Source organism: Aspergillus pseudotamarii (assembly GCF_009193445.1).
Source record: "Aspergillus pseudotamarii strain CBS 117625 unplaced genomic scaffold BDV38scaffold_51, whole genome shotgun sequence".
NCBI classification, from domain to species: Eukaryota; Fungi; Ascomycota; class Eurotiomycetes; order Eurotiales; family Aspergillaceae; genus Aspergillus; species Aspergillus pseudotamarii.
The window spans coordinates 161,851-184,427 of record NW_022475065.1 but is presented as its reverse complement, the minus strand read 5'-3'; the positions used below and the strand labels follow the sequence as shown (position 1 = coordinate 184,427).

The window sequence follows — 22,577 nt, the reverse complement described above, 5'->3', positions numbered from 1 at the left end:
GTGAAGTATCCAATCGTGAACAATTTCCATGTCCAACCGGACAAAACATGCCAACGCAGACAGAGAGTAGTAGGTCACCATACTCACAGCAGCGTGGGGAGGCAAAGGCAAAGAATGGCCGAGAGTCGGGTAAATTACCACAATTTTACTGGGGTTCCGTCCGGAGACGCTGCCGTCTGGCTGTCATGGCTCGTAATAATACGAAATCCTTCGGGAACTACCAGTTGGCGGCCAGTAGACCCGACCCGATCGATAGGAAACTCTTACAGTGACTACTGTCTGACATCCACCTTAAACGGTTACTTAAATCCACTAGGCATGGTGGTCGAATTAGAGGTATAATGCAATTAAAAAATCATGAATCATGCAAGAATCTATACTGATCCTGGACCTGGGCTTGTGTACGGGGTATGAAAAAAGAGAAAAAAAAAATTTGGGAGCGCTCCCTATCTAGATTCCAATCTCATTTCCCTACCGACCGACCGAAGAAGCCGGTTACCAGCAAGTGTGTGGAACGTCACTTGACACCGCAAATTATTTCAACACTCAAGCTATTACATAACCAATTTTCTCTTCCCCGGCTTATTGTCGTCCAAAAAGGCAAAACGGTTATCCAGTTCTTGGGGCAACGCACATCCACACTTTGCTAAAATAAATAAATATCAATCATAACATTTATCCAGATCTGTCATCACTCCTATTTTGTCAATTACAACCCCCCTTTGAGCTTCTTCCCCATAAATTATTCGCATCTATAATCCCGATCGGTTATTATCCGGGGTTGGGAAGAAGGCACAGTAAGAAACATCATGCCATCCACCTATGTCTGACCTGGAGCTCGAATACAAGCTCACGGTTGGACCCTATAAGTTCACACGGATCCCAAGCTTGACAGTACCCCAGCTGCATCCTTACTCCAAACTCTAATGTTAAGATCCAAAAGTTGCAAAATGAGGGGAAACGGCAAATGAATCACACTCTCCAACTAACGAACCTCGGGTATCGACATCATGTTGATGGGATTTTATTTTCGTCCGTCGGGTATGGACTCAGCTGTAACATCAGCCACGCAGGCTGACTTTTTTTTCATTTGCATTTTTATTTATTTTTTTTCCCCCAAAAAGGCTTTCCTGCACTGGGGCCTCCCCGCGGGGAGGGAAGCGAGATCCTAAATGGACTACTCATCCTTGTCTAGATACTGATTTGAGGACCATGAGCTACAGCAACGGAGATTGGCTGGCACTCACAGGGATGGAATCCCGATCGACACGGAAAACGCTGTCTGCACATGAGAGTTTGTCCATACAGAGAAGATCATGTTATATTATATCATGTGTTAGGTCATGTGTACGACCTGAATCTCAATTCTCATACGATATAACATCACCTGTACAACTCATAGCCCCCTAATTTCTTTTATTCCTGTATTGTTTTTTGTTCTTGTGTGGATTAATCCGTACGGAGTATGAGACCTTTGTTTGTCTACGGGAGTCGTACAGTATTGACCCCACGACTCTGGGAATGAATCGAATCGAACCCGACCCGACCAGCATCGGAATTCCCAGACCGGCAACTCCCCGCCCTTTGCGCAGTTCCATTTTAACCGGTCCCGTGTCGCTGCTCGGCCCCAGCCGCCACTCATGATTGGTCTCCAGTTACCACCCGAGGCTAGGACAGGCGAACCGATCCCCGCAAATGGGCTCTTCGTTGATTCTTCGTTCATAATTAGGTTATGATTCGTTTAAGTAATATTAGTTAGGCCGTGGGATAATCGGGGATCCCCGGAGGAAATCCGATGTCAATGAAGGTGGAAGGTGGTACGGGATGCCCTAAAAACACAAATAAAAAAATAGAACGGGAAAATTAAAATTAAAAACAAACCAAAAAAAAAGAGTAGCACCCTATTGAAGGAGTTTTATTTCCTTTCCTACCTGCTATATGAGGAAATACTACCCGCAGCCAAGTTCTCCCGTGTCAGGTGCTCTGCAGATTTTGAAGCCTTACTCAAACTGTACCGTAGCTGGGATGTAACTATGTACTGTGTAGGTACAAAGTACTTGTGTAAATCGACCCGGACCTATACCTAGTACATCGTCGGAAATTACTTCTTCTCTACGGTAGAGAGTGCGACGACACGGCGCCAGTCACAATAAGAAGATTGGATGACACGTTGTACCCTCCAATGGATCAGTTTTTCGTACTACAGTAGTATGTCGTAGATGCAGGGTACCACGCAACCTGGACATATACTACCTATAGAGGAAGTACAGGACACACGGGCTGAGTTTGTACCCCCAAAACCCTTGACTAACCTCTCACTTACCCTTCATTATTACTCCGAGACTAAGGTTTCCCGAAGAACAACCCCGTGATTCAACATGGATGGCAATGAAAATAATCGACCATAAAAGCAAGCGTAACGACCAGGATCCATCCTCCCACGCGAGATCCCCACTCCCTCACCCTTGGAACGGCATGGTCGGCCCCATCCTTTGAAGTACTCCGTCTGGACTCGGCCAGTGGCCGCACGGCTCAAGAATAGCCCCATATATGACCCGTTTTCATTTGTCGCGACTGGCCGCCACGCCTCGTGTATCCATCTGTCCTCGGCCTAGCCCAGTGCCGTCTGAATCGAATCAAAACGAAGATTTTCCGAAACGGAGGTCTATTACCTACATGGGATTAATCTAGGTTTTTAAACATCTGTATCGAACTCACTAAACGGAACTAAGAAATTTTCCGGAGTCTGGGGTCCTGTCAGTAGTGCCTTTGAACCAACCGAACCTCTTCTGGACGGAGTACGGCGTCTTATTTTATCCAGCATCTCGCTGCACTTTACCCCGAACCGTCATTGGATACGTACTACGCTTGGGGGAGGGTTTATTTCTCTCTCAGCTTTCAATTTCCCGGCGAACTGCCTAAATATCGGTGAGCGCTGTTTAACAATGTGTGCTTCCCATCGGATCGCATACGGAGTGTTCCGTGCTCTAGATAGCTAGGGCTTACTCCATTTCTACGGAGCACTCAACTCCATAGTGCTCTGTCCACGATCATATTTAAAAATATTTACCATGAGACCAATCGTTCCATGGCGCCGTAGTGCCACTCTGGGCGCTACATCAGTAACATCCACTATCATAAACGGCGGTGCTCGAGTCTTTCAACCACTCTCGATAAAAGAGAAAAGTACGCACGACGGAAAGGCACGCTTTGTGCCTTTCTTTGTGCGTCATACCATGTGCCTACTTCGTATGCTAGATCCGGCCGTTTAGCCTTTATTTTACAAACGCACAAAAGAAACAAAAAACCGTCAGACGGTATCCAACAGTCGGACCTTACCAGTTGCAGGACGTTGCGAGTCTTCACGGGCCCTTGACATTCGCCGACCCGGGACAGGAGCTCGCCGAATCTCAAGGTCGACGTGGACTCATGGTGGTCCTAACGGGGCCTGACGCTTCAGCCCCAAAGCTAATTCATTTCATCTATTGGCGCCACAGGTACAGACCCCATGGGATCCCTGGATGGCAGCCATTCACGTCAAGTTGGCCTTTGCCCAACCGAGCCCAGTGGCGTTATTTCGAGCAAGCGCTGGACATGCGCACAGATTCGGGCAAATACTCCCTCCCTTCCCCCAATGTCCAGGGTCTATCAATCACGTGGAAGTTTCATTTACCAAGGAATCCACTTGCTGGAGGCCAGATCGTCCATAGGAAGAGCCAGAATCTGTCATGATTCACGAGAAAGAAATGAAACCAAGTGTCAAGCACTCGATGTAACTCGTCCACGTAGTCCAGTCATCGACCTCTTCTTTCTCCTCCTCCTTCTCCTCCTATGCGGTAACGGCCTGAAGCTGCAAGGTTAGCTCGGCAAACGCTTCCAATGCGGTTTTTTGAAACCTTCTTCCGATTTCATCCTCGGCTTAATTCCCGAGATCCGGCATCCTTGCCCAACTATATTCTCTCTCGCGTACGTAGCACACCAAGACCACCTACCGGATGAGAAGAACGGACAAGAGGCCAGGTATATTAGGTTGCCATTGAAGTAATTCCATCCCCTGATACCGCGGCGCGCACAATACTAATGCGTCTCACTCAATCCTCTCCCCCCTACACCCCCTACTCATCGTTCCGAGACCATAACCTTAACACCCTCCCTCTTTAGACTCCTCCGTCCGTGCTTGGTACATACGAAATAGATGAGATCCCCTCCATCAAACAAAAGCCCCAATCACAAGCCGCCAATTACAACAATAGAAACATAGTCTGGCACCGATCTTCATTTTATCTGGGGGATTTTCCATTACATAAAAATAGACCTCCCGTCCGAGTCCAGAATATTTACCCGAGACCATCAAAATCCGGGGGACGAGCATCGCCCCCGGCGAATACCGATAGCAGCTGAACGGCGGAACGGAGCTCCGTAAGCGCTAAACCGCCCAATGCCCCAATGCATGAGGGAGGAATAGCAGGAGGCGACCGAGGAGAAGGGGATTTTTTCCGGCGTGGGTTGCCTTCTAGCTTCTGTAACTCTGCTCGGTAGCAGTTGGAGAAAACGCAAATTTAGTGTTTTGTGGGGTACATTTTAACACGTGCGCTTGGGTAGTGATGGGTTGGTAGGATGATAGGCGGTTCCTGCCGAGGTATTTGATAATGAATTGGCGCGTGTGGGTTTCCTTTTTTTTTTCTCTCTCTGTATACGAAGTACTACCTTACCATAGGTTTTTTTTGAGAGAGGTGAGACGAGATGTTCAGCAAGGTGCTGGGCTGGTGGAGGGTCTGTGGGTGTGTGGTATGATGGGTATTCTCGGATGTTACTCTCTAAGTTTGGAGTCTTATGAAAGGAGTGGGTTGTTGAAGTATCCACAATCGTATAGCATTCTGTAGTGATTAAAAAGCGTATGACAGAACCATAACCAACATCGGGTCAATTCAAAATAAGTGGTATCATCGTATATTGGACGGCGACATTAGATGTCTTCGGAAGTCTTCGTATCATGCTTGCATCTCTTCCTGGGTCTTGGGGGGATAGAACCTGCTCTCGTTAGCTTGCATCTTTCGGTTGTGAGGGTGGGTACCTACCATGCTGCCACGGCAATGATCAAGTACATCATCATTAGGAGGACGCCCTCGAGCCAATGGGATTTTCCGTCGGCAATGAGATAGTTCACCTGGCTCTGTTTAGTAAAGTTCTATTGATTAGGAAGGCTTTGGCATACCAAGAGAACGGCAACAAATAGTAGAATCACCTGGAACGCGTCCATGTACAAAGTCTGCTACAGTCAGTCACGGGCTATTATTACTAGAATGCGTCGAAGTAGCGTACCATGTCATCGTTGCCTAGCGCACGCAGTTAGCAACGGACAGCTTCATAAAACACAACTGAGATTCACTCACCCATGCCCCATCCAATCACAATGATCAGCGGAAGCACCAGCAATGCAATTTGCATGCTGGACCCTACGGCCACGCCAATTGCCAAGTCCATCTTGTCCTTGCATGCCACCGTCACGGCCGTGGCATGTTCGGCCGCGTTGCCCACAATCGGAAGGAGAATCAATCCAACAAAGGTCTTGGAGATACCACCACGGTCCGTAATCGCATTGATAGAATCAACCTACGCAATCAGCTTGGTGTGACTGATGGATTCCAGGAGTGTATCATACCATGTACTCAGCGCACAGCGCAACCAGGGCCGTCGAGATGGCCAAGGTTAGAACAGCCACCCAGATGCTTAGCTGAGGCTCTTCCTCCTCCTCGCCGGGGTCTTGCAGCTGCATTTGCTGTGCGTTCTGTCCCGCCAGGGTGGCGGTCATTTTGCCTATCTGTGCGATTCCCCGATGGGTGTCGCCCTCGCTCACTTTCACACGTCTCTTTTCAACTTTGGGACTCGGGCTGTTGTACATCTCCGTGTGTGACCCCAACTGGAAGAACAGATAACATCCGTACACAACCAGCATAATAATACTGGTTCCTACGATTTGTGAGAAAATGATCCATGAGCTGCCCACGAACGTAACTTACCTCGTGAGAGTTCTGCAACACCACTGTTGCCCGCTGGAACCGAGTTAGCATTAACATCCCGCAGGACTGCTTATTAACTTACCGTCTGACCAATTGTGGAAGGCAGTGGGAATAATCAAGCATCCCACTGCCAACGCAAGAAGACTGGCTGCTGTTTGGGCAACGACCGGGTTGAAATGCTGCTCCAGGCGGTTGACGCCTCCAAAAAAGAAACACATTCCCATAACGAGGAGCAGGTTCGACAGCATACTTCCGATAAGGGAAGTCTGTACAATCACGACTTCACCGTCGACCAGCGCAATAATAGCTACAATCAGTTCGACGGCATTGCTAATGTTTTATTAGCTGGTGTAATAAGTAGAAGTAGCAGAAATTCTGGGGATGACTTACCCAAAACTTGCGTTGAGTAGGCCACCGATTGTTTCGCCAGTGCTAGAGCCATCAGCTATCGTCTACTTCAAAAAATCCGTATGTCATACCGCATGGCAATCTCTTCTGTCGCATAACCCAACATAGCTGCAAGAGGGCTGTCGTGTGTCAGTTACGTAACGTGAGGTCCATTTCGAGACGGGGGGAACACACATAATGGCAATAAAGTTCACCACGAACACAGCAACTGGATCGACATCGACATAATTCAATGCGACTCGGCCATTGTCAGCGGTGGATCTTGGTTGGTGGAGATATGTATACTTACTTCCAGCTGGAGCAGCAAGCAGGAGGACGTTGACCCAGGAATTGAAGAGAGTCGCTTTCAACTGTCCTATGGCGGTAAACTTGGACTTCCCGTTGACACCTTTGGCCGAGTTCGAATCCATGTCCTCATCTAGAGATTTGTCTCCAAATCCACTCGCAAAAGTCCTCCTCTTTCGAGGTCCTCCCATCTGATCTTCGTCCAGTCCGGTTTGGGCTGAAATGTTAATGGGTTCATTGCTGCGCACTGACAGCTCACGTCCCGCTTTATCGGGAGTAACCTGATCGGTCCCAGACGACTCTGGTGGGAAACTATCCGAATGCTCTGGACCCACCAAGCCGTCTGTCATATCCTTCCGCCGGCGACGCTCCGAGTCGAGGCGTACATCCCCTGCAGTGCGGATGGGGGTAAGTTTGCTCTCAAGCTGGATAGAATCCGTTCGGCGTGGCCGTTGGCGTCGAAATTTCTTGAAGGGGTTGTGAGTTGACGGCTCTCCATCCTGGTCATACCATGCCAGGTTTCTGGCTTGACGTCGATATTTATCTGCAATCCCAAGCAATGTTAATCATGATCAGGAACCTGGAATGAGGGAGTGACAAGACATACGCATTGTTCGTATGAGTTTCTCGCCCGTTTATTATCGTGGCAAGACTAGTTGATACTTATATACTACATCAAGATTAGAATGGTAATTCGCGAGTATACTAAATATAGGCTGTCGAGCCACGAGCGAGCCCGGTGACGAGAGGCGCCATGTTGGGGCACAGTTGCACAACCGCCGCAGCCAGGGAACCATCAATGCTGAGCATTGATAGGCAGCAGTATGAGAAAACGTACTAACGTGATGTTTGCCTGAGCGACGATATCATACAGAGGGGCCTGTGGCTTGAGTGATGGGTCTGAAGAAGCTCAGCCTCAGTTATGGCCACCAAGAAATCCAAGACCAGGACAAGAAGTCTTAAGTACGACAAGCCTTCTCGGCAGAACAGCGATTGTGGTTTTGGTCTTGTGGATAAAAAAAAAAAAAAAAAAAAGAGCGAATCGACCGGTTCTAAAGGCAGGTGAGAAGCAATAAAAAAAATTAAAAAGAAATAAAGAGACTCAATTAAAATGACTGGACGATAATCAAGGGGGGTCCCTCTTTCAGAGCTCCTACAGTAGTGTCAAAGAATGTCAACGAAAGCAAAACAACCCAAAAAAAAGGGTTGAAAAAAAAAGTAAAGAAAAATTAAGACAGAGAAGCCAAGACGACAAGAAAAAAAAATAAGAAAAAGAAAATTAAAGGGAATTTTCCATATGGAGAGAAAAAAAACTATGATTGATGGCCGACGTATGTTGTCCCAGACAAGCAATAACTCATTTGTACACAGCCACAATGGGGGTGCGCATTTTCGGTAGTCATGGTAGATCCTCCTCAAACCTGGCGCGTGTCCTGCACTCTTTGGTGGGAATTCTAGGGCTCTCGTGCCAATGATTGGGTAGACGTGCTCTCTGAACAGCGGTCTGAGCATATCATTCGTTTTCCAACTTTAAAAGCCATCAATTGTTCTGGCAGCTGGTGTGATACCTCGCAAGGGATGATGCCAAGTGTGGTGGTTGCATCCATACCAATTCGAACTAGTATAAGACTTGGTTAGTGGCCGCGCGATCCAGAACCCAAATTACTTGAACCACAAAGTTTTTGTGTGTTGGAATCATCAATCTTGTAATCTGAGAACTCTATGATCTCAGGCCTCACCGAAGTGCATTTGTCGCAACCAAACAACTGCCAGTCTAAAAAGAGATGAAGGATTTCCATACCTGGAACAATACATTGGGGAAATTGGATCATGCTGGTGGGTACATAGAAGTTAGCTCATCCAGGATCAAACCTCTTAAAAACTTTCAACCCCTGACTCTGACCCATTTTGGTACACTTACTGGGCACGGAAGCTTATCCTTCCTGCTGCGACTGACAGAGTCCTTGCTCGGGATTGGCCAATGTGTGTGGCTGGTGACGTTCTTTGCTGCGCCACATGTCAGCCACAGTTGGGCGGTGATTGTTTGGCTGTTTATCGGGTCCCAACCATTGACGTGGGTATTTTCTTAGTCGCAGCGTTGATAGGATGTGGCTCTTGCTGTATCCGATGAAAAAATGATGAAACTTTCGCCTGCCCTTAAGGAAGCGAACTCTCCTCCTTGTACAAGGCGCTTGAGATCCATGTTGGTCATATAGAATATTTCAGATGCATAGTTTTATATGTTAAGCACTTGAACGAACATATTTGCAATCTCTTACTCTGGCTTCTTTCCACTACCATCCACTGGAGGTAACCGAGCTCTGGATAACTGCTATTAGCGACTTATATGCTTAGAAGGGATGGATTTATGATATACTCAACAGCTTCAATAGCTTTTCCGGGGTAGATCTGATCTCTTCCATCACCAACACAAATATGAAATGGCAAATATGCACTACATCATAATTGCCTTCCGCTTCATCCGGAACGTCAGTTTTGATATCCCAGTGGATGAGATCTATGTTGGGAGGGACGGCTTTGAATGGGATGTCGAAACGGTCCAGTTGCACCGATGGCGGAAGGCAGCGGCTAAAGGTCCGTGAGGACGACACTAAAGGAATACAGTCTTGAAGGTGGCAAAGTGAGTCAACACAAACCCCGTCAACATCCGCGATTTTGAGATTAGGGACCTGTAATGGGATCGACGGGTGTAGAAGGTACCCGTAAAGCTCAAGCCAGAAGTAATGAAGAAGATTAATCCTGTTTATTTCTGCAGTACTTAGTATAGTTCACGGAAGTTGTAGCGTCTCGTTCATCTACTGACTGGTTATTATTGATATAATCGTGGGCCATGATATATTCCGGTGCCGGTATAGTGATAAATACTGATAGACTGAAAAGTATAGCAGTCCTGTTTCTTTCGTTGACCTTCTCGAAGCAACCCCATTGCAATTATATATACTGATATATGAGCATTTGGACGCCACCGGAATAACATTCCTATATTCTTTCATAAGTTGAAGCCTGTATCAAGCCAATGTTAGTAGTAGCAGCTCCGAATATGCGCTATCGTGATCAAGGAACTTTTTTCTTCCATCACAACTTACGTTAAATCATACAACTATATAGTTCGTAGGCAATGTAGGTAGGTTAAATTCTCCTAGTCGACACTAGTTCAGCACCAAATGATCTTGTTTTTCGCCAAATCCTCGGGATGGGGCAAGTGACGTGGAGGCATTGCTCAAATCATATGCATATTTGGGACCCCGAGTATGAGTCAATTAGCTGCAACACCGTCTCGATGTACTGCGAATCATCTGGTATGTCCGTCCAGCAATTGGCAAGCTACGCTACCAACGATAAATTCTTCCCTGGTTCTCGTACATGAAACTGGGTTCTGGAGAGAGGATACACACTGATGTGATTGTCGGGGCAGATGGTATACCCGGCCGTGGTAGATTATTGTACGGCTTGGTATCAATGGGCCTAATGAAGGGTGCAGGTCTGTATTTAAATTTCCGCGAGGAAGTTCTAGGGTGCCGTCAGGATCCTGCAGAAGCGGGTGACATGGCCGACCGAGCTATCATTGCCTGAGAGCAAATAGAAGAAAATACTGGGCAGGTCAATCTTGCCTGATTCTTATCTTCGGACTTGGACAGGGTTTCAGCAGCATGCAGTTGAATATCCGGTTAGAAGTAAGCAAACCTATAATTTGGTTCTACTCCATGTACTACTACGATCTCTCTTCAGGCGACAAAACCAATCGCCGACTCTTTCGTTGCCCTTATACATTACCTGCCGGTATATCCAGTAGCGAAGGAAATAGCCAGGAGATACAAAACGTATTCAAGGGGTAGGATTCATAGTAAGAGTTCCGAGCTAACCACCCCGTATTCTCATAATATTCCGGGATCTTGAGCTAAACAAGCGGCCAACTCAGAGTTAGACAGCGTCCTCAAATGGAGGTTCCGCCCCTTACAAGGGCCAGACAGTTGGTGCAAGGTACGCGAGAATTAAAACGATTACTTGCGAGTCCGTAAGGTGAACTAAGCAAAATCACAGGAATCAATCACCCTCCTTGGAGATGCATGCCACCTGCCTCTCCCCTATCAGGCCCAAGGCGCAGCAAGATTCTAGATCTCCTTGGTCTTTACGAGCTCTTGCACAAGAAAGGACCCACTATTGATATTCAGGATGCGATGGGGAATCGCGTGCTTATTAACATGGCAGATGGCCCTGAGGCTGGTGCCCGGAATTCATGAAGCATTTGCAAGGCATGATTGGGATGACGACGATATTGAATTTCCTTATAATTTTGGTAATATATGTATCAGATGCAACTTATGGCACCTGACACGACGATGAAGATGCGGCGTTTTGAAGAATGGCCGGACTGAGAGAGACCATTCCGCAACTCCATCCACGAAAATATACGAATCATCACGAAGGTGAGAAATTCAATGGCTTGATAGGAGCTATGCTCATGGAATGGAAAATATAAGAATAAAAGAGATCCAGTAAGAAATAGGAATATAGAAAACGGCATGTTAAACAAACAGCAAAAGATATAAAACGTAGCTTACGTTCGCGATATACTGTTTTTTACTCCGTACATTTTTACAATATTATACATTTTCTACATATTAATCATATGATTGTAATCTAACCCTTCAGGCACTTCCAATATCTGTTGGTAATGTGTATATCTCATGTGCATGGTTGTCCTGCATATGCTGTACTCCGTGGCAGGGTATACGAAAGCAGAAGAATTGGTAGGGCTGTCGTTTGCCGCCCACATATTTGTGATGATATTTTGAAAACCATGCCTTGTTCCATGCAGGGAGGAGATTAGTAATGTTTTAGACAACGGTTTTGCATCTGAATGACGGCAGAATAGAGGAGAAGATATCAGGATGTCAAAGAGAAGGTTCCACCTCCTTGCTGAGAGGATTCAGGTATGATTCTTGACGTCACTCCAGTACTGGGTGGATTCTGTCCTTCAGGAATCACGTTACACAACGTAAATCGTGCATGCACAACAAGTTATGGAGGATTATATCCTTCTATACCCTTCTTTTAAAATGTTAATTGTTTTATTTCTCTCCCCCCTTTCGTTCAGGCTACTGATTTTCCATGTACATAGCTGTACCTGTATATTCATGGGGCCAGATTCGGACGGATATTGAGGTTCCTTGAAAACAAATGCGGACACATAATCTTTCAGACTAATTACATTCAAAGGACAAGCCCTCATTCACATCAGACAAAGCAATTATAAAATCTTTACTCCGTCTTAAGGATGCAATGCCTTATTTGGCACTGTTAGTCTTTCTTATCTAATTTTTACTCCGTAAGGGCAGTGAAAAATTTTCCCGCCACCAGTGTTTCACTCAGCTTCAATGGGTGGACCCCATTCAGGGTCATGACCCTCGACATTGGAGAGTGAGACCCTGCCATGGACCCCTCAGGTGTCCAATGGTGTGTTCCTGGTAATCACAATGTATTGTTGGTGTTATCCGTGTTACCAACCTAATTAGGTATTGTACGGAGTAGCGAACCTTCCTTTACCCCCTGCGACCGGAGAGTCAGATAGGTTACCTCTTCGAAAGGGAATCAATGCATTGACATGATATAGTATTTGACTACTGCATCGGTGTCTTGTGTTACACCAAGCAATCATCGTCTGGCTTGAACTTGTATCCTCAGGAGACTGGAAAAAGAGGCCAAGGGGCCTCGGCCCCACCGGTCAAGAATCACAAGCAATTATTGGCAGGGAACAAGACACAGAGCCAAGGTCGGGACCGAATGTAATACAACGTAAGATTGGTGATACAGGGCCCCGGGGACCACCGTGACCAATTAAGGATCAGTCTCCAGCGGCTAGTTTCAGGGCCCACTTGCACTAGTAGTTGGGTTTATCCTGGAGTTATTGCAAAGGGTCTAGTCATTGGGCAAAGTAAAAATATGTACCGAATCCCAGTGCCCCGAGTCCTCCGTTGGCGTTTATTCTTAGGAATTAGAGGCATATGCATGAGCGCAGTGGATGAATTACTACTATGTACTATGTACAGATTTGCTCCCTTTGATCCACTGGCATTCGTGCTTTGGGCATAGGAGTATGAAGAAGATGTAGTGGGATGATGACATGGCAGGGACACCAGTTGTTAGCGGTGGGTTTTTGCCCAATATTTTGATGCTGATCATTATAATTACGTCGTTGCCTGTTTATTACCACAAACAATGAACCAAACAGGCCAAACAGGGCGATTGATTCTATTCTAAGTAAGACAGGCCAGGCAGACTAACCTCAGGCTCCTCTCGGCTCCTCCCCCCCCTTTCCCACTCTCCTGTCCATTCTTCCTTTCTCGCCTCCTCGCCTCCTGCTATTTCTTGTTTCTTTATTCTTCCCTATCACTTCCTTCCCTCGTTACATACCACTTTTGATTCTTTTTTTTAATTTCCCGCAATTCCATTCCACGGCTCCGTGTGTCAGCCGTCAGTCACTCGTTGTAGTATATATACTCTTCTAAACTTTCTCAATCCACTCCCCGATTCTTTTTCCATTAATTCGACCTGATATCACTGGGTCCGCAGATCAAGTTGATCGATCCCTCGTTGTCTTCCGCTGCAGATCATTAACTGTCGTCGTTGCGGCTGGTATACGTTTTTGAACGACTGTCAATAGAATCTCGTCATGAAGGCCGCATTCGCTCTTGCCGGGGCTTCGCTCGTGGGCAGCGTCCTGGCGACCTTGCCTGCCATTGAGACGAAGGTACTTATCAAGTGTTGCGGTCATCACGGTCGCATTCATCGCTGACTTGGGAAATTCTGCTGCAGGGTAACAAATTCTTCTATTCCAACAATGGCACTGAATTGTAAGTGGAAACACCAGTGCGCTCAAAGAATCCATGAGGTAGCGAAACTAACATGATATTAGCTTCATTCGTGGTGTTGCCTATCAGCGTATGTTCCATATCGGAAAATCCTGGGTCAAGTTAATCGGGCGGGAAACTAATGTCGATTCATAGAGGAATATTCTTCCAATGGCACCAGCAGCTCCAGCACAGGCTTCGGCAACGAATCCAACGGCGACTACACCGACCCTCTGTCCGACCCCAAGAAGTGCGAGCGTGATATCCCTTACCTGAAGGAACTGCGGACCAACGTCATCCGTACCTATGCCGTTGACCCCAAGGCCGACCACACGGAGTGCATGAAGATGCTTGACGACGCTGGTATCTACCTTATCACCGATCTGTCCTCCCCCTCGGAGTCGATCATCCGTAATGACCCCAAGTGGGACGTGGACTTGTACGCTCGCTACACTAGCGTTGTCGATGCCTTCGCCAACTACACCAATGTTATTGGTTTCTTTGCCGGTAACGAGGTCGCTAACGACAAAAACAACACCGACTCTATCGCGTTCGTCAAGGCCGCCGTGCGTGACATGAAGAAGTATATCAAGGCCAAGAAGTACCGTGAATCCCTCCTCATCGGTTACGCCACCGATGATGACGCTAGCATCCGTGATGACCTGAAGAACTACCTTGTCTGCGGTGATAGCGATGCCATGATCGACATGTTTGGCTACAACATCTACGAATGGTGCGGTGATTCTTCTTTCGAGAAGTCTGGTTACAAGGAGCGCACTGAGGAATTCAAGGATTTCCCTGTCCCTGCATTCTTCTCCGAGTATGGATGCAACAACCCTAAGCCTCGCAAGTTCACCGACACCCCTGTCCTGTACGGCCCCAAGATGAACGACGTCTGGAGCGGTGGTATCGTCTACATGTACTTCCAGGAAGCCAACGACTATGGATTGGTGAAGGTCGATGGTGACAAAGTCGAGACTCGCGATGACTTCTCTAACCTCTCTGAGCAAATCCAGAAGGCCACTGCCACTGGCGTCAACAGCGCCAGCTACACTGCCCCGGCTGCTGCTACCGCATCCTGCCCCGCGGTTGGCAAGGACTGGGAAGCTACCAGTGAGCTCCCTCCTTCTCCTAACCCGGATCTGTGCTCCTGCATGGTTGAGTCTTTGTCTTGCGTCGTTAAGGATTCCGTCAAGGAAGACGACTACGAGGACCTGTTCAACTACATCTGCGCCAAGGATGGAATGTGCGGTGGAATCCAGAAGGACGGCGCCAAGGGCAAGTACGGAGCGTACAGTGTGTGCTCTCCCAAGCAGCAGCTCTCGTTTGTCATGAACCAGTGGTACGAGAAGAGCTCCAACAAAGACCAAGCATGTGACTTCAATGGTTCAGGCCGTGTCCAGAGCGCCTCCAAGAGCGATGGCCAGTGCTCCGACCTGCTGAAGCAGGCCGGTACCGCTGGTACTGGCAGTGTCACCGCTTCTCCTACTGCCGGAAGTGCTACCGCTGGCAGCACTTCTTCTTCCACCTCCACTTCTGACAGCGCTGCTGGTGCCGTGAGCCCAATGGCCGTCAAGGTTGGTGGCTGGCAGTTCGGGGCTTACATCATGACTGCCTTTGTTGCCGGTGCTGGAATGCTCCTGCTGTAAAGTAGTAAGATGTATGGGGCCCAAGAATGCTAGGAGACCGGTGAAATGTGACCGGGGGTGTTTTTTGTTGGTTGGAGTGTATTCATCCATGTGATTTTTGCAATCTTAAGACGTACATACTTTAGCCGATAGCTCAATCGTTCATTCTTTGGAATATACCTTATTATGTCCATCGCCTGTCTAATCGGTGTAACTGTATAGCCTGTACTCCTTCATACATAGGCATTGAAGTGCCAGTTGTAGATGGTTATGTCGAGCTACGTCTGAGGCCGGCTACCTCTACCGACTCGGTGCTGTACTCCGAACTTCGACAACAGCGGTGTCCCTCATCTCGGCCACACAAACGGCATGCCGACACATTGCGGAAAATAATCCGGATCTGCATATATTTATAGCTGTTAGCTGTCCAGTAATTCTGTTCTGTAGTTATTCGGACATCATTATCCATTCTTAGTTGTTCCGATTTTGTCCTAAATTTGGATCGTTCAGAGAATTTGCGTATTTAGATCAACGGTTAAGATCGAACCCTAATTCTATGGCCGGCCATGGGTGAACCCGACCTTGAATCTCAAATCCCCAAAAGTATAGACGGGGCCACGGCAGGAAAGGAAGAGAAAACTACCAAAGTGGAAAGGGGCTACGGTCTTCCCATGTGGCGAAAATGTATCATACTCTTCGTCGTTAGTTGGATGACTCTTGCAGTTACCTTCTCGAGCACATCCCTTCTTCCTGCGACCCCCGAGATCGCCGAGGAGTTCAACACCACAACCGAGACCCTCAACATCACTAATGCCGGCGTTTTGCTGGCCATGGGCTTCTCGTCGCTTATCTGGGGTCCCTTGAATAATTTGATTGGCCGAAGGCTCTCGTATAATATCGCGATCTTCATGCTCTGTGTATGTTCGGCGGCGACGGGGGCTGCTGTAGACATGAAGATGTTTACAGCGTTTCGAGTGTTGAGCGGTTTGACAGGAACCTCATTCATGGTTTCGGGACAGACCATCCTGGCGGACATTTTCGAACCGGTATTTTCTCGCTACCTTTCTTTATGCCCTTCATAATCAATTAAGTACTAATAATGGCTGTCAGGTTGTCCGTGGTACAGCCGTGGGATTCTTTATGGCTGGATCTGTCTCCGGTCCTGCAATTGGTCCGTGTATCGGAGGCCTCATCGTCACTTTCTCCAGCTGGCGCAATATCTACTGGCTCCAAGTCGGCATGACGGGATTCGGCCTGGTTCTAGCCATCATCTTCGTTCCCGAAATCAAACAAGAATCCAAAGAGGACCCCGAAGAAAAAGAGAAGAAGACTGTACTCTCCGCCCTACGCCTCTTCAACCCTCTCCGAATTGTCAGACAATGGGTCTATCCCAACGTCTTCTTCTCCGTAAGCTACCAATCCAACACTAAACCAGGCCTCATCAACTACTAACAATTACCTCCATCCAAACAAAAGGACCTCACCTGTGGCCTCCTTGCCACATTCCAATACTCCCTCCTCACATCTGCCCGCTCAATCTTCAACCCCCGCTTCCACCTCACAACAGCCCTCATCTCCGGCCTCTTCTACCTCGCCCCAGGAGCAGGCTTCCTGATCGGCAGCATCATCGGCGGCAAACTCTCCGACCGTACCGTCCGCAAGTACATCGCCCTTCGCGGCTTTCGATTACCCCAAGACCGCCTCAACTCCGGCCTCGTCTCCCTGTTTGCCGTACTACCCGTTTCGGCGCTGATCTACGGCTGGACCCTCCAGGAGGAGAAGGGCGGCATGGTCGTGCCTATTTTGGCAGCGTTTTTTGCGGGCTGGGGACTTATGGGCAGTTTTAATACATTGAATACTTATGTTGCTGGTGAGTTTTGCTTTCCTTCCTTCCTTACTTTCAATATGTCTTTTCTTTTGTGTACAAAGGGTGTTGTGTGCCTGCTAATGCGTGATATAGAGGCTCTGCCACATAAGCGCTCCGAAGTCATTGCTGGAAAGTATATCATCCAGTATATCTTTTCGGCGGGGAGTAGTGCACTTGTGGTTCCTATTATTAATGCAATTGGCGTTGGGTGGACTTTTACTATTTGTATGTTTTACCCTTTTTTTTCCCCCTCCTCTTTCTTCTTCTTCTTTTGTTTTTGGTTTCGTGTGGTTAAAAGTGTGACTGACTAACTAACTAATTGTGCAGGTGTGATCTTTTCCATCATAGGTGGTCTGTTAACAATGGCTACCTCGCGATGGGGCCTTGATATGCAACATTGGGCGGAGAGGAAGTTCCGCATTCATGATAAACCTGGGTTTTGATTCGGTTGATCTTATGATTATGGTTATGGATTTGAATATGGTTACGATAAAGCATTTTGCTTTTTTTTTAGACACTAGCGATGAGATAGATCTAAAAGTATAGAGATAAAACTTAATAGACTGACAAATTTCTTGTTTCTTTTACAACCCATGGCACGTGTACAGATTCTCATCGTTCATGAATGTATCGACTGGATGTAACAATCCCAGGTCGAAGTCCGATTGAGCCAGGAAGTCCTGCATAGTTGGTTCGAGGAACGCCATTGCAGTTGTGATTCCGCCTGCTGTTGTTGGGAAAGTTAGGTTGCCTGGGGGTATAGTGGTGTTACTACTTTGAGCATGACTATACCCCGGGTTATTGCTGATCAGATCGGCCTCTGCTGTTGTGAGTAGGGAGGGAACAGGGCCGGTCGTAGCTGGGGGTGCTGCTGGCGTTGTTTGGGGTAAAGTAGATGGAGGTATCGTCGAGCCCGAACCTGATGCGGTGGTGTTTGGTTGGCCGGCGGCAGGGTTTGATTTGGGTTTTTTTGATTTACGTAGGTCGAGACACTGCTTCACTTGTTCAAGGTTGTGGTAGAACTCTGATGCCGCTAGGTTGCCGTTCTCGCTCATGGATCGGAGCACTTCTAGACCGGATTCGAATGCCCCCAGGTCGGATGGACTGCCGATTGGGAGGAAGCTGGACATCGCGAGTACGAGCGCCGAGGAGAAGAGATAGTGTGCGTGAAAATAGCCGAAGACCGGGAGGGAGCCGTTGATCCATTTTGTCAGGATGAGGGAGTGCGAGTGGCGGGCGGCGTGGATACAGGCTTCGCCGAGCGTCAGGACAGGTTGAGAGATACTTTCGTGGTTGGTTTCGTTGAGTTTCATGAGAAGGTGGAGGAGCGTTGGTCGGGTGGTCAATATGACGCACTGTTTCTTGCTGGTTAGAAGAGGCTGATGCGAACATCCAGAACGAGTAAGGACATACCTGATTGAAAGAAAGATGTAAAGAGCTGATATGTTTCACGTAGGTTCCCGGATCGTCGTCGTTAAGTCGAAGATGTTCCGGTAGCGTTTCCACCCAGTTTTTCAACGCCTTCAGTAGTTTCTGCACCCTTTGTAGAAATGTCTCGCTATACTTTCGTCGACTGTATAACTTTGCAATGGTTTCGCCCACGATTCGGGCCAGGTTAACATTAGCTGTCAGATATTCCGTATCTGTGAATTGCTCCTCGTGCAGCTGTACCGGACTGACGTTGGATGGCATGTCCAAGTGGATGTCATCGTCGGGGATCTGCGAAGGATGCCCCATTTTAGATCCCCACATGCGATCAAAGATGTATATCGTCCACCATATCCGGATACGGTGTTGACGCTCCACGGGGTCGATTAGCTGCGATTCAGGAATATTGTGGTTCAACCCAATCGACAGCCCCAGCCGCAAGGCGGTTCCGATCAACACCAAGGCCGAATGACGTCGGTTAAGGTAGTAAGAGAACAGGGACTGATTTCTTAGCCGAGTTCGCACTTGCAGGAAAAGGGTGCTTACCAGTAGCAAGAGAGTCTCTAGGTGCGTGATGCTTGTTCTTTCAGGTAAAACTTGCCCCAAGCTCAAGGCGCGCGCAAAATATGAAGTCCCTGGCACTCTAGACCCAGATGAGGGTTCAGCTCTCATCGAGTAAGCTTCTCCGAACGCGAAAAGAGCAAAGAACTTGCATTGATTGACAGTGCAATCAAAGTCACCTGTTCGATATATCTCCTCGAGCTTCTCCAACGTTGACTTGCGAAGAACTAGATGATATATCGAGCCAACCTGACGTAATGCTATCTTTACCAGCAACCGAGCCTGCTGAAAACTGGGCCATTGAACAGTGGTAGCATTGGCCTCCGCGATCTGCTCTTCCTTGACATACTGTGTCCGAGGGATATGAGGTAAGGCATTGTTTCCCGTCAGAAACCGGCGAAAGCGAGTAGCAAACGCTGTACAGGCCGCCTCCCCTACGAAAAGTGGAGGCGCAGATGGATCATAGCGATGAAACCATGCACGGTCGCCGATCAAGGGATTGCGCACACTGGTATTGCTCTCATCCGGCGCGTCTGCTGGTGGCACCGGCTCTGGCTCGGCATCATAGTCTGCTTCGGTCGCGTTGGCCGAGGAAGCCGACTGTTCTTTCAAGCGTTGATTTTCCGCTTGAAGAAAATTCAAATAGCTTGGCATGTAAGCTCTAATGCCCAATGATGTCGTGTCATCTCCAAGGTGCCAGCTGGTGAGTCATACCTCTCGCTCACTTTGACCTGTCGATCCCTTGGTGTGTACTGGCATTTGTCCGCACACCCAACCTGCCGACATTTGGAGCACGGCTGGTCTCCAGAGCACTTGATTTTATGGTCATGACAGCGTTGACAACTGCAGTTGAATTAAGGTAAGATTAGTTTCGATCGCCAGTTGAACCAAAATTCAGGGTAGCGGGTCACGTACGCAACAATCTTCCTTCGTTTGGACGGGCTACTACTGGCCGGATCGGTGGATCTGCTCTGTCTTCTGCGGTTCATCGCATGGAATTAGCTGTAATGAATTGAAGGATAAGCACTGACCCTAACCTATCTATCCACTTGAGCTGTTGGCAAAAGACGTTGGTCGGAGTTTACTATTTTCGGGTGCATCGACCGTCGGTTGTCGGCATTCTTTTCCTTTCGCCGAACGTAGTCTCGGTCCACTCCGGAGCCTTCAAACCCTACCCTGCCAATTATTACGCTCAATTAATGTCTGTTGTATGCACATTAATTTACACATATACTGTCGCCGGAAATCATTTACAATTCAATCAAATCAGTGCTTCAACCCCGGTTTCTCAATCCCAAATTCAAACAGTTAAATGATCACACAAACTGCTGCCCGCTAGAAGGAATTCCAGGCGCCCACGGCGCCCATATCGAGCCCTTCAATGAACAAGTCAGTCCACGGTAAATCTACCCTAACATCAGGTAAATGCGAAGACATGCCCACAGGGTCTCTGAATATCGCATCTTGATCCCGCGCGGAACATATGTTCGTCTGCAACCCAAACCACGATTGGAACTCATCGTCCACGGTAGAGATTGGTTGCTCAGTGTCGTCGAATAGAGTTAATATTGCGGTCCCCAGTCGCTCGATGATGGAAGAACACTTCTCTCCTACTGCACGGCCGTTTGAGATGCCGCGAAAGAGGGTCAGAAAGGTGGAGATGTTCGTACTGATCACAGGTTTCGTCAGATCCTGCCGAAGAGCCGGTGATGCTCGAAGGGCATAGAGCATGGTCAACGCAGCCAAGAAAAGAGAGTGAATCGCCACAAACGTGTACTTTATCTTGTTCCGCGCATAAAGTGAGCTATAGGAGCTGATGAGGCCAATGGCTGCTTCGGTGCAGATGCGGAGGTCATCCGCTGAGAGAATTGGCGCGGTGCGAGATGGACGATATAAGGACATGATTGCATGATTGAAAGCAATATAGAACCATTCAAGAGATTGGAAAGTGGAGTGGGTATGAGGGTATCTTGGGGCAGTGACGAGCCACATGTTCAATTCAGAATAATAATATGATCGCAGGGCGTCTACCCCATCGCGCGCCGATGAGCTACGTACGGCGGGATGAAAGGCCTTATAGATCTCGGCATTCATTCTGCGTAGTTTTATGATGTGAATAAATGTTGAGGTGTCTGTAACCTTGGGAATTGTCACGGATTCTGGATTGGGAGGCTCAACTGCATCACGTAACTGATCATCGGATAACTGGAGCGGCAAAGGGGTAGATATATCTGTGTCTTGAATGCCCAGCGGTCGCCCCATATTGACCGCAATGCTGCAATCCATGACATACGCGCACCAAAACACTCGCTTGGACATCTCCGTGCGGAACAATTCTAGACCCACAAGACTCTCGCGGCGATGCAAATCGATCCCAGTTGCCAAACGGAGGGCAAGTCCGGATGTGTACCATAAATTCACTGCCTGTGGTTCATTGTGGCCATACATGCAAAGAAGCAACAGGCATTGCGCGCATTCAAAATCATCGATGCGCATAACGTAATGTAACTCCTGCACAGCCCGACCAAAGAATTCCCGATGGATCAATCGGTTTTCTTGCTCGACCCAAGACTTCTCCGTCGCCGCAATCGCCAAGACCATATATACAAAGAAATTCGATATTGGATCGACCCCAATATTAGTCATGAAAGGGGCAAGATATTTGGTTTCAAATGTTGGCCGATGGAGTACTGGGAGGTAAGGCCAGCGGCGCTCAAAGAAGATATTCACAAGCTCTACATAGGCGACATCATTGAGAAGACTCGAAGGAACACGCGATTCTCCTGGCACTGAATCATCCCCCCAAAGGTTCCAGGCGCAACTCAATGTGCTCATATTCATGCCTTTAATATTAATACTCTTGGAGAAGGTTGGTCGGAGAATGCGGCCAGAGTAAGAACAATTGGCGTTACGCTGTAGGTCTAGACCCTGAGGCACAACAGGTTCAGAGGTCTCTATGGTATCGTGGTAATCTGATGAAGAATTGGCCAACGTGAGGCCATCCAAGGCTTGAGGGTTGGCACCATCATGCAGATGGTCCTTATCCTTCTGTGCTAGCAGCTCCTCGTGCTGTTGAGCTAGAGCTCCATAGCGACGCTCCAAGGATGCTAACTGTTCACGAAGTGACTGACATCTACGGTCGGCATCGCTTTGTCGGATCAATAGTCTTTCTGAAGGTACGCAAGTCGCACCGGCCTCCGCGCACGGCCCGCATGTTGGAGTTTTACCATCACACTGGGGGTACGGTCATCAGCCAAACTTGAGAGATGCGGTCCAGCAAGGCGAAAGAAAGGCTTACTTTTTGTTTTCGCCGTCGACAGCGCTCACAGGCGGCAGCGCTCCGAGTGAGTCCACGACGATGTCGCCGAGGATTTGGGCTGGAAAATGGAGTTTCCATAGATCGTCGAGAGTTCATCTTTCTCTCCTGAGAGCTATCACTTTATTGGGCATATTTTCGGTGCTCAGCGCTTTCTCCACATTCTGTGCTTGAGAGAAAATGCAATGGAGC

At 48.1% G+C, this 22,577-nt stretch overlaps 8 protein-coding genes across 8 annotated transcripts; 4 read left to right on the top strand and 4 right to left on the bottom strand.

The window, feature by feature from the left end:
- Positions 1–246: 246 nt before the first annotated feature.
- Positions 247–1,969, bottom strand: BDV38DRAFT_254510 (uncharacterized protein). Its single transcript, XM_032055335.1, has one exon. The coding sequence runs from the start codon at positions 1,721–1,723 to the stop codon at positions 1,397–1,399; it is 327 nt and encodes a 108-aa protein (XP_031910746.1). The 5' UTR covers positions 1,724–1,969; the 3' UTR covers positions 247–1,396.
- A 2,968-nt stretch (positions 1,970–4,937) lies between these two features.
- Positions 4,938–7,736, bottom strand: BDV38DRAFT_156887 (Sodium/calcium exchanger protein-domain-containing protein). The gene is made up of 14 exons (XM_032051722.1): positions 7,552–7,736; positions 7,321–7,383; positions 6,718–7,257; positions 6,603–6,666; positions 6,500–6,547; positions 6,411–6,452; positions 6,103–6,350; positions 6,021–6,053; positions 5,663–5,970; positions 5,394–5,613; positions 5,323–5,336; positions 5,216–5,269; positions 5,079–5,167; positions 4,938–5,031 (listed from the first exon to the last, which is right to left on the bottom strand). The coding sequence occupies exons 2-14, from the start codon at positions 7,322–7,324 to the stop codon at positions 4,992–4,994; spliced, it is 1,704 nt and encodes a 567-aa protein (XP_031910745.1). The 5' UTR covers positions 7,325–7,383; positions 7,552–7,736; the 3' UTR covers positions 4,938–4,991.
- Positions 7,737–7,895: 159 nt separating this feature from the next.
- BDV38DRAFT_254505 (uncharacterized protein) lies at positions 7,896–9,299 on the top strand. The gene is made up of 4 exons (XM_032055334.1): positions 7,896–8,331; positions 8,515–8,546; positions 8,635–9,034; positions 9,091–9,299. Exons 1-3 carry the CDS (start codon positions 8,292–8,294, stop codon positions 8,842–8,844), a joined length of 282 nt encoding a protein of 93 aa, XP_031910744.1. The 5' UTR covers positions 7,896–8,291; the 3' UTR covers positions 8,845–9,034; positions 9,091–9,299.
- A 1,452-nt stretch (positions 9,300–10,751) lies between these two features.
- Positions 10,752–11,179, top strand: BDV38DRAFT_254504 (uncharacterized protein). The gene has a single exon (XM_032055333.1). The coding sequence runs from the start codon at positions 10,802–10,804 to the stop codon at positions 10,973–10,975; it is 174 nt and encodes a 57-aa protein (XP_031910743.1). The 5' UTR covers positions 10,752–10,801; the 3' UTR covers positions 10,976–11,179.
- A 1,856-nt stretch (positions 11,180–13,035) lies between these two features.
- Positions 13,036–15,477, top strand: BDV38DRAFT_254502 (glycoside hydrolase family 72 protein). Its single transcript, XM_032055332.1, has 4 exons — positions 13,036–13,485; positions 13,551–13,588; positions 13,651–13,676; positions 13,742–15,477. The coding sequence occupies exons 1-4, from the start codon at positions 13,408–13,410 to the stop codon at positions 15,232–15,234; spliced, it is 1,635 nt and encodes a 544-aa protein (XP_031910742.1). The 5' UTR covers positions 13,036–13,407; the 3' UTR covers positions 15,235–15,477.
- A 216-nt stretch (positions 15,478–15,693) lies between these two features.
- BDV38DRAFT_156812 (putative MFS transporter) lies at positions 15,694–17,804 on the top strand. The gene is made up of 4 exons (XM_032051720.1): positions 15,694–16,259; positions 16,324–16,620; positions 16,690–17,305; positions 17,408–17,804. Exons 1-4 carry the CDS (start codon positions 15,780–15,782, stop codon positions 17,521–17,523), a joined length of 1,509 nt encoding a protein of 502 aa, XP_031910741.1. The 5' UTR covers positions 15,694–15,779; the 3' UTR covers positions 17,524–17,804.
- Positions 17,665–19,723, bottom strand: BDV38DRAFT_285629 (transcription factor domain-containing protein; the record flags this gene model as incomplete). Its single annotated transcript, XM_032060523.1, has 3 exons — positions 17,665–18,435; positions 18,494–19,009; positions 19,055–19,723. 3 exons carry the CDS (start codon positions 19,721–19,723, stop codon positions 17,665–17,667), a joined length of 1,956 nt encoding a protein of 651 aa, XP_031910740.1.
- Positions 19,724–20,063: 340 nt separating this feature from the next.
- Positions 20,064–22,536, bottom strand: BDV38DRAFT_156821 (Zn(II)2Cys6 transcription factor). The gene is made up of 2 exons (XM_032051721.1): positions 22,368–22,536; positions 20,064–22,303 (listed from the first exon to the last, which is right to left on the bottom strand). The coding sequence occupies exons 1-2, from the start codon at positions 22,482–22,484 to the stop codon at positions 20,405–20,407; spliced, it is 2,016 nt and encodes a 671-aa protein (XP_031910739.1). The 5' UTR covers positions 22,485–22,536; the 3' UTR covers positions 20,064–20,404.
- Positions 22,537–22,577: the final 41 nt, after the last annotated feature.